The 19,619-nt window shown below is 38.8% G+C and overlaps 1 protein-coding gene across 1 annotated transcript in view; it reads right to left on the reverse strand.

Annotated features, from left to right (window-relative positions):
- SCG3 (secretogranin III) overlaps nucleotides 1-18,188 on the reverse strand; it is a 34,831-nt gene extending 16,643 nt beyond the window's left edge. The window contains exons 1-10 of the mRNA XM_061182122.1: nucleotides 18,098-18,188; nucleotides 17,363-17,415; nucleotides 16,818-16,863; nucleotides 16,507-16,722; nucleotides 11,652-11,794; nucleotides 10,675-10,824; nucleotides 7,620-7,797; nucleotides 5,004-5,120; nucleotides 1,733-1,816; nucleotides 73-210 (exon numbers count right to left, since the gene is read on the reverse strand). Of these exons, the coding sequence (XP_061038105.1) occupies nucleotides 73-210; nucleotides 1,733-1,816; nucleotides 5,004-5,120; nucleotides 7,620-7,797; nucleotides 10,675-10,824; nucleotides 11,652-11,794; nucleotides 16,507-16,722; nucleotides 16,818-16,863; nucleotides 17,363-17,415; nucleotides 18,098-18,188 (1,216 nt within the window). The remainder of the gene's footprint in view (nucleotides 1-72; nucleotides 211-1,732; nucleotides 1,817-5,003; nucleotides 5,121-7,619; nucleotides 7,798-10,674; nucleotides 10,825-11,651; nucleotides 11,795-16,506; nucleotides 16,723-16,817; nucleotides 16,864-17,362; nucleotides 17,416-18,097) is intronic.
- Nucleotides 18,189-19,619: the final 1,431 nt, after the last annotated feature.

The following is a 19,619-nucleotide window of genomic DNA, read 5'->3' on the forward strand; positions in this document are numbered from 1 at the left end:
TTGGATGACCCTTCAAGTGAAAGTTTTTGCTTCCCCAATTTCATTGTCAACGTAGAGCTGTCAATTCCATACCTTTTGGCTCATCTATCTTTCCTCTTGGGCTGGAGTCATCATCTTTTGTGGAATCCTTCAAGGTTCCATATTCCTTTTCCATCTTAGCAGCTTCTTCCTTGGTACTGTCTGTTTCTTCATGACTCTTCTCTGATGGCACTGTAATCAGATTGTGCACTATTATAACCTTATTTCCTATCGATTAATTAATTCCTAGTGTAGAAATAAATTTTATTAAAAAGGTATAGTTTGAGGTCAGATCATTTTTTGAGCTGAAAGAGATCTTAGTGATTATCTAGTGTGACTCCTCCATCCCCACCATTTCACAGAAGAGGAAACTGAGGCCCAAAGCGGGAAGAGATGTGCCGAAGGCCACCCGTTGAGTTAGCAGAAGAGCTGGGCCAACACCCCCCAACCCCAGGGTTCTGGATTCTGGTTGCGTTTTTTCTGTTCTGCCACACTGTGTTATTAGAGTGTAGATTATTCTCCTTATTTTAATCAATGTTGGCATTCAAGTGGGATAGGTCAGTTTCCAAAGTAAATTTGAGTCTTGATTCCAAATGAAAATAACTCTGTAGTTGCCCCATCTCTCCTTGATGTTGTTTCTGAAGAACAGTCTGTTACTCAGAGTAGCACCTAAGCTGGACCCTTGCTATCAATAATAACGCTTGCTCACTTCTCACTTAAAAATAACTATACTTCCTTCTAGAAATCCTATATTGAATTAAAGAATCATAAAACTTAAAGTAGGTAACCCCTTGAAAACAATGGTAATGCATGCCTGTAGTCAGTAAAATAGGGAATGTCAAGCAGTCTAATGATAAGCTTTTTTCTTTTTTCAATAAAAGGTTTATTACTACAGAAAAACAGGAAAAAAGAAAAATCAGTTATTGTCTCATTAAACATCCACTACTAGTGTTGTAGTATATATATATATACTTTTTTGATGCATATTTTTTTCATACTTGTGGCACAGTTTTGTTCCTTGCTTTTGTCATTAGCATCATTATGGAAGAATGTTTCCAGGTTATTAAAAACTGCTTGAAAACATCATTTTAAAGGGCTGTATATTCTATCAAATATAGGTACATAATTTCTGTGATAGGGACACAAAATTAAAGTGTAAGAGTTTGTGATCTTTTCTCTTTTTGCGCCTTCCTCATCCCTGAAATTCTCCTTTGCGCAGACAGCTCTGCTCCGTGGTGTTCGCCATGCTAAGCAGGGTGATGGGTAGAGATGCAGAAGTGAAGAAACCAAGAGAAGGGCATAAATCATACCACACGGAGGCGTGGACTGTCCCAGAGGAGAGAGAAGAGCTGGGAGGGGACAGCATGGGAGGCAGCAGCAGGAGGGGACAGAGGGTCAGGGACAGTGGTGATCTGGGGAGAGAAAACAGATACCTAAAGGAGAATTTTAGGAAGGATTGCTCAACTTGTGATATAGCTCTCACCTTTGCCCACCAGCCACCACTTCACCTCATTTCTTTTCAGTGCTTCTTGGGATTAAATTTCTGTGCTGACTGGCCAAGGTTATAGCTACTTAATCCCATGGTTGGATTTCAGGTTTTCAAACTTTTTGAAATCTGTAATTCTTTATCAATGTTTATTGAAGTTCATGATTTACCACTCAAAAGGGTTATTTTGCTAAAAGCTGGGGGAAAAAATACTAAAATAAATCATACCTGGGAAAAGCTTGCTCTTATTGTCAGTAACATTTTTTTCTAGCTTGTTCTTGGTCTGAAGAGCAATTGTTTCATCCAAGTTTTCTGGAGGGGGGAGGAGAAGAAATAAAATTTTATGTCCTAAAAGACGATTTCAAAGTTTTACTAAAAATGTTTAAATCTCACCAGAAATAGCACAACAGCAATTCCACAATATTAGCACTGCTAGTAAGGGGCTTTGATATGGATTATATTTCATTGACTCTCAAGATGGAAAGGCATACAATTTGAGATCCTCAAGTTCAGCTTCCTACTCAGTTAATTGCAGAAGTCCCTTCCACATTTCTGTGACCACTGTTAGAAAACATCCAGGATTGGGGCCTATAATGGACAGCTGTGGTTTTGGCCTACTCAACGCCTTCTGGTAACTACACCTTGATTTTCCTTTGGAGAACCCAGACCTCTCCCACTCTCAGCATATTTGCTCCACTGGTGGCTGAATAACCCAGGCCTGGCTCCTCCAGCCCTCAGGCTATGGTGATTGGTTCAAGTAGGAGCACATGACTCAAGCCAGGCCAGTGAGATTCAATGCTAAGAGAAAGAGGCTCTCTTTCCACTAGGATTACTATACTGGGCGGATGTGAGATTGGGGCTGTACCAGCCATCTTGTTTCCAGAATGGAGCAGTTTATCTGGAATGAATCAACATACAAAAAGTCAGTGAGATGGGGAGGGATAGATTCCTCACACTGTGGTGGGCTTCACAAACCTGAAGCCAGACTACCGCCACCCCTGGACTTTTCAGTTACATGAGGAAATAAATTCCCTTGTTGCTTAAGCCAAACAGTTGGATTTCTGTCATTCAGGGCTCTCACTAATTCATGAGGCAGCCAGTTCTATTGTTAGTCTTAAAAAATATTTTTTTCACTGATAGAACATTGTGTAAGTTTAAGGTATAGTACAACACACTGATCTGATACACTTATATTCTGCAAAATGATTACCACAGTTAGCTAACACCTCCATCATGTTAGATGTCTTAAGGGCGAGAATTTCTCTATTCATATTAAGCTGAAATCTGTATTCTTGTCTTTGTCCTAATTCTGCTCTTTGGAGTAACATCTTGTAGGTGTTACCAGGCAGGAATCTAGACTGTGACCACCTCAAGGCAGTCAATGAATTAGAATCCACAACCCTGGTATTCAGTTATTTAACCAGTCACATATCCATCTTACTAATAGGACAGGGCTATTTGCAAACAAGCATTTCTTTGCAATTAGTCTATAAAGATTCCATTATTACTTTGTATTACTTCTCCCCAAGAAAATTCTTCCTTCTACCCTACCCCATCCCTTTTTGAGAAGAAAATCAGTATATCCTATTGTGTGACACATTCTGCTTTCTTCTTTGAAATAGCGACCACAGCTGGCAACCTTTGTAGTCACCACACATTGTTGGGAGCAGAACAGAAGGGTAGATCACTGATCATTGTTTGTCACATGCTGAGATGGAGGAGAGGAGGTTAGTTAATCCTCTCTCTTCTACCCATGCTGCCCCTGAGCCCTCGAGGGTCTGAGGGTGTACCTTCTTGGCAGCGACAGTCAAAAGCCAACATGCTTGTACAGAAAAATTCTCTATATACAACTCATTTTCTGATTGTAAAAGTTATATACGAAAATGAACAGAAAATTATAAGGAAAAAATAACACTTACTATGCCCAGATAATGTTTTGGTATATTTCTTTCCAACTTTTTTTTTTTCCCCAACTTTCTTTCTTTATGCATATCCATTTTTTAACACCAAAATTAAGGTCATATTCTAAATGGCTTTAAGCATTCAATAGTATATCATGAACATTTCCCCCATCATTAGTCTTTATAAACAATATTTATTTATTGTTTATAAACACTATAATTATTAAAAATTTGTTTATAAAATATTGTTTATAAACAATATTAAAACACAATTTATAAACATACAATGATTAAAAACGCAAACAAAAAATAAAATTTAGTCTAAATAAGAATTAATTATTTATTTTTAATTTATTTTATTTCTTTTTGTTTGTTTTGTTTTGTTTGTTTGTTTATACTGCAGGTTCTTATTAGTCATCAATTTTATACACATCAGTGTATACATGTCAATCCCAATCGCCCAATTCCCATAAAACTAGTTTTCATGTAGAAAAAAATGGCATTTATACAAAACAACTCTGGATTACTCTATCCTATGAGATTTTCTCTTCCATTTAATTCTCCCTCCACCATCAGTGATCAGAGTAAGGGGCCATGAGTTCATCTTGCCCAAAGGACCTCTGAGATGAATGGTATTTGGTGATTAACTAAACCAAGCAGGAAAACAAAAGGCTTTTCTTCTTTTAACAACCTACATGCAGAATCAAAGATTGTTTAAGCTGATCTATAAAGTTCAAGGAATCAAAGGGCCAGTTAGTAAGTATTTTTCTATAAAGGGCCAGTTAGTAAGTATTTTTGGCTTTGCGGGCCATATGCAGCTACTCAGCGTTGTCATGGTAGCACAAAAGTAGCCATGGACAACACTAAAACAAAGAAGCACAGCTGTGTTCCAATGAAACTTGATTATGGATGCTGAAATTTGAATTTTATGTAGTTTTCTCATGTCACAAAACACTATTATTTTGATTTTTTTTCAACCATTAAAAAATGTAAAAGCTATTTTTAGCTTGTGTGCTATACAAAGATAGGTGATGGGACAGATTGGCCCCTGGCCAGTAGTTTACCAGCTCCGGTTAGAGGTAACAGAGTCCTTTATTTCACAGATACAGAAACTGAGGTCCAGAAATGTTAGTGCCTTCCCCAGCATGACAGACCTGGTCTGAGGCAGAGCTGGGACCAGGAAGCAGAACTTCTGATGCCTAGTCCAGTGCTCCTTCCTCCTCACCACACACAGGCCGCACTGGTTAAAATCAAGACTCTTTTTGTCCCAACCATGCAAACACAATTGGAAAAAAAAAAAAAGAGTCAAATTTTAATAATATTATCTCTGAGGAGATTATTCGAAAATGTGAATAAGACAAAATATAACAAAGGTGAAATGTTTGTATTTGAACTGGATCTATAAATATAAAGAGTTGAAAACGTCTGGTTAATTTTATTTGTATGTGTTGTCAAGCTGGGCAATTCTGATTACCCAGATGATTCAGGCTACTTTGGCATAAATTATCAAATTAGTAAAATAATTGTTGCCAAATCTCTCATTCATTTTGGACAATGAAAACTAACCACTGTGAAAACAAAAGAGGTAGGACTCTCACCAAGGTAGGAAACACCTTCTTCTGGAGATATGGTGCCATATTTTACCATCATCTTCACAAAGTCAATCAACGTTTTCATGATAGTAATCAGGGTTTCTTTCTCTTTTGCCTCTTTTTCTATATAAAAGGACAAAATAATTTTTTAAAAACTAGTGGAGTATAGCTTCATCTTTCAATGTTAATTTATGAAATACAGCATCTTATTGAAATAGTTCTCCCTACATTTATAGCTAAACCATTTATAGCTAAAATATATTTAATTTCTGAAAAGCCCAAGACTTGATTGGGAATACAGAACAATGTACAGGTATACTGAACTTTTTCAGAAATGGGTAATTATAACTTCTCCAAAAAGGTTTACCTTAATCTAAAATATTTTATTGATAGAGTAGATGATAGAGACAGTTTGCAACCTGAGATAATATAAACTCAAAAGGAAAGTTAGAAGATTGGTAACCCAACAACCTTTCTCTACTCTGGTCGTATGTTTTTGAGGGAAGGAATGACCTGTTTTCATTAATCAAGCTTAATATTTGAAATAGGAACACACATGTTTATTTTTTAAATGCAGTGTTGATTTTTTAACAGTAGTATATATTGCTTTCTAACATTTATTTCATTTGAAAGAATAAACGCATATAGTGAAAATATTCCAATGGTACAGAAGTGAACAGTGAAAGCAATATTCTCTTCCTCTCCCTCCCCACAGCTCCTACTTCCTATAGGCAACCACTATTAACAGTTTCTGGGAAACTCTTCATATTTGACATACTGTTCTGTATCTTGATAGAACAAGATGGCCAATGATTCTATAATAGTTCAGTGGCTATATTAATTCTAAAATCAGAAAAAAAAATCTATTTCCATTTTTGAAGGAAAGAAAAACTAAGTTGCTAGAGGACAGCTTCCCTATTCTTTCAGCTGCCAGGAAGGGTTTTCTCTACATACTTATAGCCTCTCCCCCCATTTTTTCATCCTCCTCACACATGAGATTGGTAGCCAACAGCCATTAGTCTACTTTTCTTGACGGATGGGGATTTGGAATCTTTCTTCTTTCTGTTCCCCTGCAACAATGGAAGGCAGGGACCTGAAAAATGTGCCTGCTGTGCAGACTCAAACTCTTCCAGGATTGGCTGTTCCAAGAGCTAGACTGAGGGTAGGGAGTAGACAAGCCCACTGCTGGCTCTCACACCAAGCTACATTCTACAACCCAGTCTGTATCAGTAGCAAAGATATTTTGGTTTTCTGTCTGTTTTAAAATTTCTCAATTGGTTCAGACCTTTGGTAAAAAAGATGGGTACTATCAAAGACCTCAGTGTTAAGTATTTAAATTAAAAGTCTATAAAAATAAAGGCAATAAGGAATGGGGTCAAGGAAACTGAAAGATAAAAACACACAAAATAAAGAATATTCCATACAGTGGAATCTTAAAAATACCACAAAAGTCACAAAGTTGGGAGAGAGGAAGGTGGGAGAAGAGGTGGGGGAGAGAAATCCTGGAAAAGGGCAGGTAAATAATAACTTCAGCAATCACATTATTTGCTCAAGGTCACATCCATATAAATATTTGGTATTATGCTGATACACTTCACTGACAAGAAGTGACTCACCAGGATGACAGAGGTTCTGAGCTGGGTATCTGCCAACCAGTGGGGCAAGATGGATGGGAATAGACCCTCAAGATGTACAAGCCCTGCAGACACCAGCAGGGGGGCTGGTGCCATCTGGCCAATGTCTGGGATTGAAGGACAAAAGGATGTTCCCCAGAAATGAAGTCTACTCTAAGGTCACTTCTTGGGGAAAGATGTTACAATTACAGAAATCTTTATTACAAATGTTCAATCTGGGGATGAATCTTTAAACAGAAAGAAGAAAAGCTATAAGGCAGCGCAGGGCAGCTATCTGGACAATAACAACAGAAAATTGGCACATTATTATCCTCCTTGCAGATTAACCAAAAATAAACATGAACTGAAATCTTCAGTCAACTTATTTTGGTGCACATATAAAAGAAAAGAGCGCAACACATTAAGGACTTTTTTTTTAAAAAAAGCAGAACATTTCCCAAGCATGTTTTGGGCTCCTGACCTTCATTAGTCCAATGTTTAGTTCAATTCATTTGAAGACAAGTTGAAAATATCTAAAAAGCAAAATTCTGAATCATTTAAAAATAATAAATTATGTTCCATACACTGTTCTTACTAAGAGAGGAAAATAAAGCCTTTTTGAAAAGAGACTTGCAATAAAAGTTGAGGCTGAACTGGGTCAGGCCAGGAACACTCTCTGATTCATCTCTATATGGGTACAAGGTTCACTACAATCACAGGAACACAGCATATGTTCAATACCTGTTTATTGAACAAATAAATGAACCCTCTGTTAACATGAAGATTAAATTATCCAGAAATTCCACCTTTCCTGATTACCGTTTCCTAAATATTTCCATGGCTAGTACACTTCTTTTGAAAAAAATCAATGTGAACTATTTTCCCCGAGGCCATAATATATGTCATTGATGGTTGAATTTAGAAATTGAAAACAGGAAGAAAAAAAACCCACCCACACATTTCCTGGAATTACTGTTTCTGTTCCACATGGTCAGAAAACAATGTTTACCTGAATCAATACTTTTCAGTAGTGCATAGAAGTTTGGGAAATACTGGAGTTCCTCAAAGTTGTCTTCACTGTAGGTTTTAGTTCTCCTTTCCAAGCCATTCGTCAAGGTTAAGGTGTTAGATACTGTTTCGTCATTTTCTCCATTAGCAAAACCATCTTGAATTGCTGCCATTGGAGTCTCCAGTGGGGGAAAAATCAATACAAAATAAACATTTTTGTTAGAACTGATGACAATCCAGGATGATTCTTTCCTCTGTGATGCCCTTGAATGTGAAGTGCAAGATTATCTCTTCCTGTGTAAGCTCCTGCAGGATCAAACTCTATTGCAGGTGTGTGGGCATCTAGTTACATGGGAAGGTCATTGGGATTTAGAGACAGGTGCTTGACCTGAAGACCCTGGCTCCTGCTCAGGGGAGAATAGACAGGTTCCTGCTCTGGCCAAGTTTCCCTCCACCAGTTCTCATGAGCGTTTCTTCATAAAACTGCCTTTCACCAAGGAGGGGAGCTTTGAGTTTATAGAATCTACCAAGAGGGATGGTGCCAAGATACAGGAAAGCCTGTCACAATGTCTAATACTAGCAGAGCAGTCATACCTTAGTGATTCCTGGGTGACATTTTAAACGCCAGCTGGGAGGGTACATAAGACTCTTTTTCCTAAACCTGATGTGTGTCCAGTGTTCCCTATCTTAATGATCCATTCTCCATTGAGTGAACTGGACAGAAATGTAAGAGCCTTTCTTGCCTCTTCCTCTTCATTTCCCTGCATTCGATCCATCAGTAGCCTTATTGGCCATACTGTCTAAATTTATCCCAAATTTGTACATTTCTCACTTTCTCCACTACCCCACTCTAGTCCAAGCTACCTTCACTCCTTACTTTTTAACTGGTACACCACCCACCTTCCAATCTATTCCCAACCCTGCATTTTCCATGTTCTAGCCAGTTATCTTTTTAAAAATATGATCATGTAACTCCTTTGCTTAAAATCCTTCAGTGTTTTCCCATTGCTCTTATGATAAAGATCAGAATCTGTACATGGCTGATAAGACCCTGCTGATCTGGCCTGGGTCCACCTCCCCAGTCTCATCTCTCATTGCTCTCTCTGTGTTTCAGCCACACTGTCCTTGTTTCAGTTACTTGGGTACTCCACACATCCTTCTCTACATATTGCCTATCATATTCACAAGTTAACTCCTATTTAGCCTTCAGTTTTTGGCTCAAGTCACCTCCTCCAGGAAGCCTTCCCCAAGCCTAAGTCCAAGACAGGTTCCTTTTTTATGAGGTCTAGTAGAACCATGTTTCTTTTCTCAGAGCACTTAATGCAGTCACAATTAAAATACATGACTGGGCTTTCCTGGTGGTGCAGTGGTTAAGAATCCGCCTGCCAATGCAGGGGACACGAGTTTGAGCCCTGGTCCAGGAAGATCCCACATGCCGTGGAGCAACTAAGCCTGTGTGCTACAACTACTGAGCCTGAGCTCTAGAGCCTGTGAACCACAACTACTGAGCCCACGTGCCACAACTACTGAAGCACGCGCGCCTAGAGCCCGAGCTCTGCAACAAGAGAAGCCACCGCAACAAGAAGCCCGCGCACCGCAACGAAGAGTAGCCCCCACTCGCCGCAACTAGAGAAAGCCCGCACGCAGCAATGAAGACCCGACACAGTCAAAAATAAATAAATAAATAAATTTATTTATTAAAAAAATAAAGTAAAATAAAATAAAATACATGACTATTTGAAGACCATCTACCTCTTCCCTTAGACCTTAAGCATCATGAGGGCAGGGATTATATCTTTTTAAATGAGCATTGTATCCCCAGTGTTTGGTACATAGGTGGTACCTCAATAAACATTTACTGAAAGAATATTTTGTTTGCATTTATGCATTTAGATAATATGAGTGAGCAGGTCAAGCATATGGACATTTTAGAGATGGGAAGTAAGGAGTACATAATGGGAGTGAAGGATCATGAAAATTGCTATGTCAGTTTTAGTTCAGTTTGGTAAGTTTGAGTAAAAGTCATGAGTTCTGTGATAAATCTAGATAGTTTTTTTTTAGGGTGGGTGGATCTTCAAAAGCTGTTTTTAAAAATGGCAGATGGTGGGGATTGGAAGTAGGGAGAGCAAAGGAGAATTTTTGGCTAGCAGTAAAAAACAAAACAAAAACAATCCATACCAATTTCCGTTTTCTAGCCTTCCCTAAAATAGGACCATAAGTCTATATACCCTTTTTCCTTGTATTTGGGATAGGATGTTGGAGAGCCATGGGGTATGGGTGCTCTGGTGGAGAAAATGAAAGGAGAGGTGAGGAGTTTGATATCCTCTTATATCCTCCTATAGTTAGCTCCATCTAGACGTTTAAAAAGAATTCAAGGAGGAGAGAATGATTTTAGTAGTTTGGCTGAGGCCAAAGAAAAGATGAAGAGGCAGGGAGTCCAGCAAGGACAAGGACGAATGAATGGCAAGTCTAAGTAAAGGATGACAGACAGGCCTCTGAGCCAATGGAAAGAGGAAGGAACAAGTGGAAGAACACAGGGTAGACAGAGAGGCAGCATGAGGCAACTAGCTCTGAGGAATATAAAAGCTGGTGTGGAAAAGGATCAAATCAGCCCAAGTTTCTTTTTTGGGGTTTTGGGAGCAGATGATGACATCCACTGTGAACAGAAGTTGGATACCAACTTCTGCTGTGAAATACTTGGATCCAGCACACTGTGATTATACGAATTATTATGTGAAATAACCATTTCACAATATATTATGCGTTATTTTACTCTGGGATATAAGGCATAATCTTTACTATGTAATATAACATGCATCTTTATATTATTTTCAAAGTGGAGTTCATTTATATCTTTTAACTCATTGGTATTTCATTAATGTATATATTTTAAGGGGGCTAAAAATGTCACATACCCCAGTTCTTATTTGGCACAAACTGAAGTATTCATTATACACAGATTGTATTAATTATATACAAATACAAGTATACACACACATCCATGCACATGCATATACACATACATAATAGATGCATATACATTTGCATATACATACCACTTTCTCTGGTATTTTTCCGGCCTGATTCTCAGTCCTGTTTGTTGGCTTACTGAGTTCCTCTTCATAATTGTTGGCTTCCTTAGAGATCAGTTTTTGTAAAACCTCTGCAACTTCATCTTCCAGTGTGTGTGCCTGGCTTTCTGTGATCTGTTATAGAGAGTCAAAACATATAACTGTTATTCCCATTTTTGTGATTTAAAAAAAAATCTAGACTAAACTCTTTACTTGAACACCTATTTTTAGAAGACAAGAGAATGTTCTGGTCCCTCTTCTGAACATCCCTTGATTATGCCTCTACTACATGCTGGCCTTCACAGTGACTGCTCAGCACTCCTGGGAAGAAGTGTCTTTGGGCCCATTGTGCAAGCGTCAGTCCTGTCTGTTGGAACCCACAGAATACTTAATTTGAGAAACAACTTGAGGGTTGTTTCTCAGTCCTCAGCTGCAGATCATAGTAGGTAATCTTTGAAACCTGCAAATTTAGTGCTCTCCTAAAGCCTGCCAGGTCTGTGTTAGTATCTGGGAGCCAAGCTGGGGTGGGGTCAGTTTGGATTGCTTAGGGCTTCCCAATCATTGCGTGGCTTTGCACATCTTACTTCCTTCTCATCTAACACATTTTTTTTTTTAAACTTCTGCTGGTTAAATCCTAACCATCCTTCTAAGCTCACTTCAAACACCTCCTCCTCTGAAGCTTTTCCTTATTGCACAACTGGATATAATCCATCCTCTGGCACACTGAACCACTCAGGTGGTTCTTAGGCACCTTGCATCATGAGCACTTGTGTACTTGTCTAGTGCCTCTGATAAACCATAAATTCCTAGAGGGAAAGAATGGTGTCTTACTTGTCCTCGAGACCCATGGTGACTGGTATAAAGTAGATGCATTATAAACATTTGGCTCTTTGAATGAAGTGGCTTGGCTTCTTAGCATATTCCAACCTAAGATTTGGTTTATTCTCATGCATATGACTTACTAGGCCAAGATTCAGCAGTTTAGAAACGATCTTGTCAAATACTCCTCTGTCATTTTCCTCATAAATCCTGGTAGCAATTTTCTGGACAATGTCTTCAGCAGTTAAAGAAGTTCCATCTAGTTGATGAAGGCCATCTGGATCATCTAGACAGAGCAATCACAACTTCACGTTGTGGTGATCACAGACATATTTCTTGGATTACATTAGATTTATAATCTATATCTTGTACACTCAAATATGTTTGGAATACGTTTAAGGTGGTGCTTAGTCCATGTAAACTCTTGGTTTAAAATAAAATTTGACTTCAAGTTAAGAACCTAGGATGATAATGGAAATTCTGAAAGCTTCTTATGTGATTATAAGAGGAAGATCTGAAAACAACCCAAAAGGCCTCTCCGTTTTCAGCACTAATAGTACAAAAAGTAAAATACTGTTAGATAGTATGCAGTATTGTTCAAAGCACCCTTCTATATATTATATAATTTGATATTCCATTTCCCCACAAGAGTAGATTGGTATTATCTGCACGTGTACTCCCTTTGCAGGCAAATTCCTGGGCTGAGGGTGGGGAAATCTGCCTTACACCCAGAATCAGAGAGTATGTACTGAAGATTTTATGACTTACCTGGAATAACTGTTTACTTGTATGTGTCAGGGCACCTTTATGTAAGGCAGCTTAATGTGACTAGCCTCTTTCTCCAGAGAATAGGGAACTTATTTTATGTGCCTGGAATTTAAGCTTTTAAAATGTGATCACAGGTTTGCACAAAGCAATATGTAAATCTATGTAAATCTCAGCAGAGAAGCTTGCAGATATGTATCCTTGGCTTTCCTGGGAATACATTTGGCAGCACTACTCCAGACTAAAGCAAGGGCCCTTCCTGAGGGAAAGGAAGGATACAGTAGGGTTGGTGGCAAGGAAGCTTTGCACTATGTCCACAGAGCACTCCCAGGAATTAATTGGTCTTTTCCAATCTATACCACATGGAACAGTATATTCATATATGCAAGTTTACAAGGCACTTAACCTGTCACTTCTAGGCAGCTTGGAAAGATCAGAAATTTAGCTCCAGTGATCCCTCTTGTTATCTATATATCCTTGGACCACTGTAAAGGAAGTTAATAAGAGTATCTATTTCATGGGATTGTGAGGATCAAATGGAATAAGATGTAAAAGCACCTTTTAAATTGCAAAGTATCGTATGAAAGTTAACGTAGTTTTATTATGATGGACCGTAGATTTGTATCTAAAATAAAGGAACTACAATTATCTTCTAGAGAAAATAGACATTGCATCCCTAGCCAAATCCTACCCTAATAATTCTGATCATATTCACTCAAAGAAAGAAGAACCTAGTACATATTTCTATTCTGATTCTCTCCTTTTCTTCCATAGCTCCTGGGGATTCGTAGACTTTTTCTAGACTCTATGAAGCTGGAAGTATGTGCAGCCTCAGGCAGAATATCCTCTTCTTGTTGTTTGGAAAGAAGCTTAGGAAAATGAGCAGGGTGAGTATACACAGAGGGCTGGAAGTTCTCTGACAGTATATGATTGCTGAATTGTTGGCCAACCCATGAGCTGTGAGCCCTTTGAGTCCTGTGTAGCAGAGTGACGAATGAGCAGAAAAGTCCCTTAGAAAACCCTGTAAAATCAGTTCCCCTCCTGGCTGACTGAAAATTGGGTTCATCACCCATGTTTTTCAGGAGCAGAGACTCACTATCACTTAGGTCTGATTTTTCCATTTGTGGGTTTCAAGTCAGACTCTCGGGAATATGTGGAGCAGAAACTTCCCTGGGTCTATGCAGAGGTGGAAGCATTTATTTCCCTTCCCACTTATCCCTCGGGATCTGAAAAAGGAAGAATAGTGGTTGCCTGCTGAAGCTGGAAAATAAACAAGATGACTGTTTTTCAGTTCATTTACTTCACAACAGGAAGAACATTAGTAACACTCTGAAGAAATAGCCTCCTCCTCTGCATTGGTGTATTCTCTTGAGCCAGGAACTTCAGGCTCCCCTAGCAGAGCTTAGCTAGATGGGGTTGATAGTTGAGCAGCTGGGCAATGCTCCTTGCCTTCCAGTGATTTCCCCTGCTCCTCTACAATGGACAGAATTACTCAGAATGGCTTCTCTACTGCTCGTGAAGGGGTGTTTCACCCTCCCATACAGACCTCAGAGGGAAACCAAACATGAGTTCAACATTTATAAGTTTTTAAAGCATTTACAACTCTAAGTGGATGCAAAAGGGCCTTGTTCAAAGTTGTCATCTGCTCAGTTACATTTGAATCTCCAGGCATCTAATATGGCACTTGACCTTCATTTATTCAATATATTTGTATTAAAGTCTTAATATGGGCCACGACTGGAAATAGAGTGATAAAGAGTTTAGATGTGGTCCCTAACTGCACAGAGCTTACTGTCTAGCTCATAGACTGATACATAGTAATTGCTCAATGAATATTTGTTTGGTGAATGCACACAGGAGCCACAAAGCACTATTTCCTAAAAGAAACTTACAAAAATCCTGAATCATACATACTGTAGAAAACACTGAGAAGGAGAATCGGTGGGTCCTATAGCACAAGCCCATTTACAGGTTTCCTAAAGGTATAAAAGCACCCTGCAGAAGTTAGGCCCCTTGTCCTCCCTTCTGGGATGTAAGTCTGCATACCTCTGAGGTTCTAGTCACCTGAGTGGTCCCAAACCTTCTGGTTCCAGGATTACCAGGGTATGAGAGAAAATCAGCAATTCACTCATATCATTCTCTCCAAGAATCTTTTCTGTATACTCAAGTGGACTTAAAATGACCCCTAGGGTAAACCTAGAACCATCAAAACTAGCACTTGGTAGTTCTGAACCTATTTGCATGTTAATAAAATGTTGAACAATTTAAACATAAGTTGCTCAAGTTAGTGATAGATCACAAACAGATCTGCCTCTGTCTGCATGTACAGCCCATCTGACCAAAAAATGCAGTCAAACTTTAGACTATTTTTTTATTTTATTAAATCAAATGGTCGATTCAATCAAAGTGGTTAAATCTATTTTTCATGGGGCTATGCCCAGTGCCTATTTATTTCTAGCCCAAATACTTTAGTTTAAAAAGTAGAATTCAAAAAAAAATTTCCCTGGGAATTCCCTTGTGGTCCAGTGGTTAGGACTCATTGCTTCCACTCCCATGGGTCCGCGTTCAATCCCTGGTTGGGGAACTAATATCCCGCAAGCCACACACAGCACAGCCAAAACAAAACAACAACAACAAAAACAAAAACAAAACCCTCACACAAAAAAACCAAAAAAATTCCCCTGAATAGTATACAATATGAAATGTGTCAAAATATAGACCATCTCCCCCACCCCATACATATAAAACACACTTCTGAATTCTCCTCAGGCTACAATAGCCTATAAAAGTCAAATTTAATTGGCAGTTGTTTTCTGACAGAGATAATCAGTATAATTCTCTTGTGGTCTGTGGAAAAGAATTAAGACACATAAGAAAATCTGTAGTCACTCCTAAGCACCAGTACTCAGAATGGAAGACACACTGAGGAAGACCTCAATGCCTAGGTACAATAGTTAATTTATTCCCTCATGTATTCTTTTATTTGTGCATTTGTTCATTTATCAGTTCATGTAACAAATTCACGAGCTGCAGACACTTGGACTACACCATCTCTGTTCTCATGGAGTTTTCAGTTTAGTTTAGGAGAAAAAGATAAATCATAAGTAGTCACACTCAAGGATGTAAAATTACAAACTGCAATAAGTGCCATGAAGGAAGGAAATAAGGTTTCTATAAGATCATGTGTGCTGGATGAACCTAGAAAAGTAGACAGCCCATTTAGGACTGTAGAAGCCATGTTAAGGATTTGGGGTTTTATCCTAAGAGAAATGGGAATCTATTAAAAGTTTTATGCAAAACAGTGGCATGCTCATGTTTGTGTGTTGAAAAGATCACTCTGGCTGCTACATGAAGAATAAGATGGAAAGGGTCAGAGTGAATGCTAGAAGATCCATTGGAAGATTTTTGCTCTAGTTCAAGTGAGACATGATTGGAGCTTGGAAAAAGATGGAGGTGATTGGGGATAGAGAAAAAAATTTTGAGAGATACATAGGAGATAAAATTGCTAAGACTGATGGATTAGAATTTGAGAGGTAAGGAAAAAAAGAAATAGTTTGACTCATAGATTTGTCTTGACAAACTGGATGTATAGTAGTGCCTTTCCTAGAGGAAAGAGGGCTAAGTTGTAAGGTGTACAGAAATTATGAATTTAATCTTAGACATGTTAAGTTTGAGGTGCATCTGAGACTTCCAAGGGAAGATAAGTCAGTAGTTAGCTAGATATAGGTCTATAGTTCAGAGAAGTCTGGGCTAGTGATATGAAACATCAGGATATAGATGGTAACTGAAGCCGTGGAAAGGTTAGAATGACCTAGGGAGAAAGGATATAGCTAGGAAGAGAACACTGAAAAGGGAGTAACGAATATTCCACTTGGGGAGGGGGGGTAGTTTGTTGATTTAATTGTTTGAGAATTATGATATTTTGCTTGTACTAATAGTTAAATTGGAATGTTAAAATGAATTCAGTAACATAAAATATAGAGAGTAGATTTAAATTTTTTTCAAAGCATCAGTAAAGGAATCTTTAAAGAGAAAATAAAATCTGGGCTTCTGTGGAGCTGGAGCTTTGCACATTATCAGTAAGTTTGGGCTTTATCTCAATTTTGGACATGACTAATAAAGGATTGTAAGTGTGTAAGAGATATTTTTAAAATATAGGACTTTCTCTTAACCCATAATGGGAAACTCCAAATTAGAGAAAATAGGTAGCAAAACTTCTTTTTCTTCATTTACCTTGAAATTTATGATCCAGTCCACTCTTAGTAGAATCATAATCATCAATCAGTCTTCGATTCTTGGTTGAATCAACATCTTCCAGGTTCAATTTATTATCATTTGGAGAACTTTTTACGGACTGTCTTTCTTTGTCATTCTTTTCCTTTTCTGTTATAGCCTTTAGCAGGTTCAAGTTATCAACAAAGGAATAATTGCTCTCACCTGGCTTGTTTTCTGGAAGAAAAGCCCCCGAGCCAGGCACATCCATTTTAGTTAAGCTTCTCATAGCCTACATTATTTAAATTAACATCAGTGTAATTTCTTATTACCTGAAGGGTATGTTTTTTTAATCTTGTCTGCTTCTGCTTCAGCAATCTGTGAAAGAAACAGGAGATAGACCTGGTTTTAAATCATTACTCCACCACTTACCAAATATCACAGCTCAATAATTTAATCTCCATGGGATTTAGCTTTCTTGTTTGTAAGATGTAGTTAATAATTTCTATCTCAAAGTATGTCATAAGGATTAAATGAGATAAAATAAAGGGCAGATGGTCTATAAATATTAATTCCCACTCTGATAATATTGGTAAAAGATAAATCTCTGATAAAGAAATCTTACAATAGAATGGATGTGATGTTGAGCTTACTGGGTTATTATGCAGTCAGCTTTTTGTATTATACTGAACTCTATATTTAACTGTTGGGACAGAGAAATTACCAAAATTATATTTCCCATCATAATTTCCATGTTTATTATTAAGCTCCTGAGGTTTGTGAATTCAAAATGGCTAAAAATTCACAGCAAAATTACATTAAATAATAATAACTAAAATAAAATGGAATAGCATTTATAATTTTACTTCTGACCTACCTGCTCATTCAGAGGTCTTTCTGCACTTAATTCTCTATTATGTAGGGGTTTGTCTGGAATAAACACACACAAATACAAATTTAATTGTTCATTGGAAAGACAATATGTCTCATTAAATAAAATCTTCAAAATAAAGGAGAAATATTTTTGGATGACTGTGAAACAAAAATATATATTAACAAAGATTATCAAGATTATACAATAACGATGATTATCAGTGTTGCCTTGCTTATTATCTTGGTGTATTTCCTGAGTTAATAGAATTACACTTTTTTTTTTTGACCAGAAATCTAACATATTGTTCTAACACTTGGTTTACCAGCTGTTTTCAACTAGACAGAGCACAGTCTGGATTGGTATTATCGGCACATTAAAAGCTTTCTTCATACACTGCACGTTTTATGAATAGAATATCTGAGAAAGGTTGTAAGATGACTAGGAAAAAAAAAAAACCCAAAACCAAAAAACAAGCCATATATTAGGCGGGAAAGCCACCCCCTCCCAATTTCAAAATAAGATCTTTCAAAACAACTTATGTTATTGTTCTATCATGTAAAAAGTGAGGGAGGAAAATCTGTCTTCTGGCTCTAAATTCGAACTGATTTCTCTGTCAATATGCACGGATATGACGTGATCAGAAAATGAGGCAAGGTGATTTACAGCTCGCGGATTATACCAAGCTGTACCTTTTCACGGCGAAATAAAAGGGAGGTGGGAAGAAAAGTGTCCACGTACCTTGGCTGCCTGCCGGTTTGGGGAAAGCTTGAATTGGGCTGCTGTGGAGCACCAACACCACAATCCAAGTGCCGGTCCAAAGGAACCCCATTCTTCCACGCTTGGCTTCAGAAACAGCCTGGCGCCGGGCTCCTGGAGCTATAGCTTTTGTTATGAATGAAAAGGAGGAGTAAAAACAGGAAGAGCGAGGAGGGCGGGCGCGGGGAGGGCGAGTGGCGGGGACTCGGAGCTGGTGGAGCTCTCTGGGGCTCCGGAGTACAGGGATTAGAAAGACTCCGGGCGCTCGGGACTCAGGTCTTCAGGGGGAGGAGAGCGCTGTCCGCCCCGTGGGTGCTGAAGTTCCTGTGACGCGGAGCGGGCAGCTGGCCTGCTAGGGCGTCGCCTTATTCTCGCTCCCTCCTTGAGAGGAAGTGAGCATGGAAGCGCATGCTCCCTGCGAGCCAGAGGCTGGAAGGGATGGCGTCAGCGACTCCGAAGCTGCTCCAATCCCCACAGCGAGTGGAAGGGGGGAGGGCGACAGACTAGCTAGCGTATTTTCTGTGCCGCAGTCCTAGGGGTGCTCCTGCGCTCACGATCACCTGGATTGCTGTAAGCGTGGACATCGTTGTCGTAACCTCCCAAGTTACTTCAGGGACCAAATGCCTTCTCTGCCCGTGCACCTGTCAAGGAAAGCTAGATAACCTTGTGCAAGGGGTTCTGCTCAGAGATTATTCTGGGATACCTTCTCCAAAAAGCCCTTCTTTCCTTTCCACCTTCTGTACCTAAAAGGTAGATATAATTCTTATATTCTTAGAAAAGCCGTGCCTTTTTTGATTTGGGTTGACGTACCAGGGCTCCCTTGGTGCTCTTATTTGTGTCGCAGCTCTATGGAGTCCTTTGAATTGGGATATTTAAGGAACATTCTTTCAAATAGATTGCTGCAGCACACTCTCACTCTCCTAGATGAGGAAACAGAACAACAACAACAAAAATCATTGTTTGTTCCCCTAAGGGTGAATATCCTCATCAGTCCAGGGTAGGTGAGCAATAGGGGCCAGTTTCAATAAAAAATTTCCCCTTCCTCACCATGGGAAACTCCTCTTCAAAGAAAGAAAGGAAAAAAAAGAAAAGAAAAAAAAAAAAGCAGCACTTTTGTAAAATTCTTCCCTAGGATGCCTAAGGACTTGGTTGTTCCAGCGTTCCTTGAAGAGGGTGGGTAGTCATGAAAAGCACTTTTCATCATAACTAGGTCAGGGAGGTTCTTCGTATATTTTGAGAATATTCCCAGAAGCCTAAGATTATTGCATAAAAGGAGCTATCAAAAGACTTTAAAATGATGAATACAAGCAACACTAACGTGAGCAGGGTGCTGAGTAAGCTGTTTAGTCTCTGATTTTTTTTTTTTTTAATTAATTTATTTATTTTTGGCTGTGTTGGGTCTTCGTTTCTGTGCGAGGGCTTTCTCTAGTTGTGGCAAGCGGGGGCCACTCTTCATCGCGGTGCACGGGCCTCTCACCATCGTGGCCTCTCTTGTTGTGGAGCA

This window comes from Eubalaena glacialis, chromosome 2, assembly GCF_028564815.1.
Source record: "Eubalaena glacialis isolate mEubGla1 chromosome 2, mEubGla1.1.hap2.+ XY, whole genome shotgun sequence".
Lineage (NCBI taxonomy): Eukaryota > Metazoa > Chordata > Mammalia > Artiodactyla > Balaenidae > Eubalaena > Eubalaena glacialis.